Source organism: Cupressus sempervirens, chromosome 4 (assembly GCF_028749045.1).
Source record: "Cupressus sempervirens isolate cs-2001-9-10 chromosome 4, ASM2874904v1, whole genome shotgun sequence".
Classification (NCBI taxonomy): Eukaryota; Viridiplantae; Streptophyta; class Pinopsida; order Cupressales; family Cupressaceae; genus Cupressus; species Cupressus sempervirens.
In genome coordinates, this window is record NC_143121.1 from 910,312,461 (window position 1) to 910,316,669 (window position 4,209).

At 36.4% G+C, this 4,209-nt stretch overlaps 1 protein-coding gene across 1 annotated transcript; it reads right to left on the minus strand.

Moving 5' to 3' along the window:
• Positions 1-627: 627 nt before the first annotated feature.
• LOC149564353 (galactinol synthase 4-like) lies at positions 628-2,326 on the minus strand. The gene is made up of 4 exons (XM_089827410.1): positions 1,876-2,326; positions 1,465-1,788; positions 1,239-1,373; positions 628-1,141 (listed from the first exon to the last, which is right to left on the minus strand). The coding sequence occupies exons 1-4, from the start codon at positions 2,203-2,205 to the stop codon at positions 908-910; spliced, it is 1,023 nt and encodes a 340-aa protein (XP_089683536.1). The 5' UTR covers positions 2,206-2,326; the 3' UTR covers positions 628-907.
• Between the last annotated feature and the right edge of the window lie 1,883 nt (positions 2,327-4,209).

A 4,209-nucleotide genomic window follows, 5' to 3' on the forward strand; every position in this document is an offset into this window, starting at 1 on the left:
TTGTTCGTGTCTTTTCTTAAATTTTCTACCACTTTTCCTAACCTATAATTTTTACAATTCTCACATATAGATTTAGATTTACCTTATGTTCTTTACTAGAACTCAAATTTTGGAGCTTAAAGTTTTTTTTTGTTATTATAATATTTATCAGAATTAAATTTAAAAAATATTATATGTGCCCAAAGCTTATCTAGCAACATAAAAGATTAAGATTCTCGGTAGTTCTCCATATTTTTGGGTTCAAATTTAATAGCACTAGTAGGTGCATTCCAAAGAAATTAGTCTCCCCCAACAATTTGAATTTTAATAAATGAAGCTAATTCTAATCTTAATAGATTAAAAGAAAAAACATAGAATTTTCCACATCAATTGCATCTAATCAAGTAAACTTAATTATCCACACCCACTATATCCAATCAATTAAAAATATTTAAGAGTGAACTCAATATTTTAATAAAAGAACATTACATGAAAATGCTATATAAAATTATAGGGATAAGTCCCTATAAGTGTGGAGAACCGACTAGATAAATTGTATTTGAACTTAGAAATGTGAAACTGTCGAGCTCATATGGCAATCGTGGTGAAATTACAGAACAACTTCAAAATTTAAGTGACAACTGAATCTGATTGAATGGGCTAAAGGATCAATGTACTATTTATGAAAATTTACAGTAAAATTTCATGAATTTTTATGGAGGAAGAAAGAATGAATAGACGGCTGTGCACATCCTTTCCCCCCCCCCCAAAAAAAAAAAACAATTCGTTTTTTCTTTTTCTGTTAGTAAGCAATTTGTTTGAGTAAAACAGGGGCTGCTGCTATTGCGTTGCTATTTACAAGTTCATCACTGCGTATTATAATTTACATAGTTTGTTAATTGTCACGGCTGCATGAGACAATTTTTTCTCAGGCTGCTGGTGGAGCTGGCAATACGTTGGCTCGCTTAGGCATTTCACCACGCAAAGCCTGAGGAGTGCCCTCTTCTGCTTCATATCTCCTCTTCCCCTCTGCATTTCTCTCATTTGATCTCAACTCGAGAGATTCATCGTTGTAAATTTCCCACCACTGGTCCACCAACGTCTTTATATCTTCCCTCTCCATGTTTTCCTCCTCCCCGGTGAACCTCCACGGTTTCGAACCCTGCACACATCCATCAATATTCAATTTAAATTATTTTTTTCAGAGAAATGAAAAAAACCCCTGATTCATCAACAATGCTGCTTCAACAAAGACTTACAGCTGCACAATAGTGCACAACTTTGACAGAGTCCAGATCTACATTCTCCGGATGACGCCACAGCATTGCCAGCACCAGATTGTACGCCAAAGGGATTGGTTTGTACTGCTTTTGGAAATACATGTTCAGGAAATCCTGCAGAGAAACAGGGGTTACTGTTGTCAATATCCCGTTATGGAAAATTCATACTTTATGCAAAGATAGAACAAAGCAAATATGAAATTACCTGCTCTGCAAAGGGTGTTGGAGTGGTAGACATGAGAGTTTCCATCATGCTCTCAAATATTAATTTGCTGGGCTCAAACACAAACATCCCCGCATTGAAATACAGATCAGGGCGCTCTTCCTCCAACTCAGCAGGCCACGTCACTTTGTTGGGGCACTGCTGGCAGTATCCAATCTTATATTGGGTCGTGTGACTCCACGTCTTTTCGCAGAAGCAGTCCATGACAGCATAGAAATAGCCATCTGGCATGTCGAACAGGTTATCAATGTTGTCGAAAACTTGAATGTCGGCATCCAGATACACCATTTTGCTGAACTCCTCAAACTGCACAAATCCCAAACCCCAAAATTTCAATTTGAATACAGGACCAAGAAAACAAGACAAACCCCAAAAGATGGTAAAATTATTTACCTCCCAAATGCGCAATTTGGAGTAATTGAGGACATAATAGGCCATGGCGAACTGCACTTGATTCTCCGGAGGATTGATCGGCTCGATTTCTCGAACGATACAACCCTGGTTACGCAATTGTAACCTGTGTTCTTCCGGAACATCTGGTAAGACCGCCACGACCAGAGGACATAAACTCCTGGCCTTCTTCAGTCCTTTGGCGAGGCCAATGACACCTTTAACATAATCTCCTGATCCAGCAAGAAATGTGACGAAGGCTCTTTTGGAGTAACCGCAATTAGGTGAGGCCATCTTTGCGGCAAAGAATTCACAAGGAAACATTTTAGCCATGATCGCTACTACAACAAATCCGTAAAGAAAAATGAGCGTGTGAAGTATTGCAAAACAATGGGAGAGCGTTGTGGGAATCAAGCGATGATCTTCCTTCTCTTTATAGGCTGCGGAAACCTGAAGCCTCACTTTACTCACGTTATCCGAAAGTGAATTGATTTATCCAGCAGCAAATGAAATGCCGCCAGGTACCATGGGGGACATAGCAAATGAAATACTTACACGACACAATACACGTGTCTGTCGGCGAGAGAGTTCACGTAAAATGAAGGAACGCGGAGGAAAAGTGCACTTGGAATATTCGCGCATATTCTTAAAAAATAAATAGCTTTCAGAGGAGTCTGACCAAAGCCAACTAAACTTGGCCAGTGGAGGGAGATTTATTGGGAGAAATAGAAAGAGCGCTTTATCTACCCAAAGTCGGTGGCTCTAAAACGTGTTGGATGTTCAAAGTGGGTCCTAAATCTAAACGGTCAATTATATATAGGATAAAATATGTGTCAATCTTTCTTTTCCTGTTATCCCTCTTTTGTGTTGAATAAATTAGCGCAGAACTTATTATCAATAGGGAAGAGTATCAAATGCATTTGAATATATATCTACGTTTTATATAGATAACTTTGTCATTAACAAAGTATATATAGAGAGATATATTCTCAATTGCTTATATTTGTTTTTATTTTATATTTATCTTATTGGGCTAGTTTCTTTTATTGGCTTTTTAATCTTGTATTCTCTCTAATGTTCCTTTTATCACCTATTCTCTTTCTTTGTCGTATGGCAATTTCCCCCATGTCTTCTTTTCTCTCTCATCTCTTTATCTTAGCAGAGTATGTTATTTTCTTACTTTCTCCTAATGCTCTTTGTCTTTCATCCTAATGATCGATCACAAAGTATGATTTGAGATGCAAAAACCAAACACATAATCGAATCTAGAAGCAAATTTGACAATGAGCACTCTATGTGCATTTGATTTACCATTTTAAAAATTTAGTTAGTCAATAAGTATAACCCAATACATAGTTGCATCATACACCAATAATCATTTACTATATTATGCATAGTTGAACACTACAAGAGTGCATACATTTGTGTTTATAATACAAATCAAGTTGGACAGAAGGGATTATATTCTATTTAGAAAAGTGCTTTCATTAGCCTGAAGAGATTTCCACAATCCATTATTTAGATCAATGCAGTTTATGGGATTGTGTTTGGTGTTCTTGCATCAACGTTTTGAATCACACTTTGTGATCCATCATCAAGTGGAGAAGTGCTAGAGAAACAATAAGAATCACACTCTATTTTCATATTTAAAAATAACAAAACAAATATGTGGCCCAAAATTCATAATATATTTTATTTAGGTACAAATGAGTACAACTATTGGTGCATTGTATGTTACCATAAAAAATAATGGTAAACTTTATGTGCTCTCATATGTGTGTTATCCCATAAATCTTTGCATCTATTGGTACATTATATGTTTTTTATATTAAAAGCAACCAAAACAAGAGGATTGGCCCTCAACAAACAACCATGGTTAAACCATTACCAACACTTCAACAACAAAATACTACTAACATCCCACCCTACCCATAACATCAAAAAACAAAGCAACCCAAACCATAAAACCAACCCAGATACAAGCATACATTTTGACATAACCACTAGTAACAACACCAAAATTACCCATGGAAAGCATCACCTGAACATAACTAACAAAGTATCTACTGAAGTGCATAAAGTTATTCCAAAATATATAAACTAGTCTATCTACGCAACTACTTGCATATCTACTGCAGAAACTAAAAGTCTTCAAGGCCAACGATCTGATAACAAAAGTATAAGTTGGACATAACTAGCAGTAGAGAGACATCAACAAGAAATTAAAAAAATAGTAGGCCTAAACATTGGCCTCCTTTCCTTTCTTATCTAGAAAGAATTTGGCCCAATCGTCTGCTAGAAATCCATAAAGCTTAGCAGAGTCCTCTGCACCAAGGT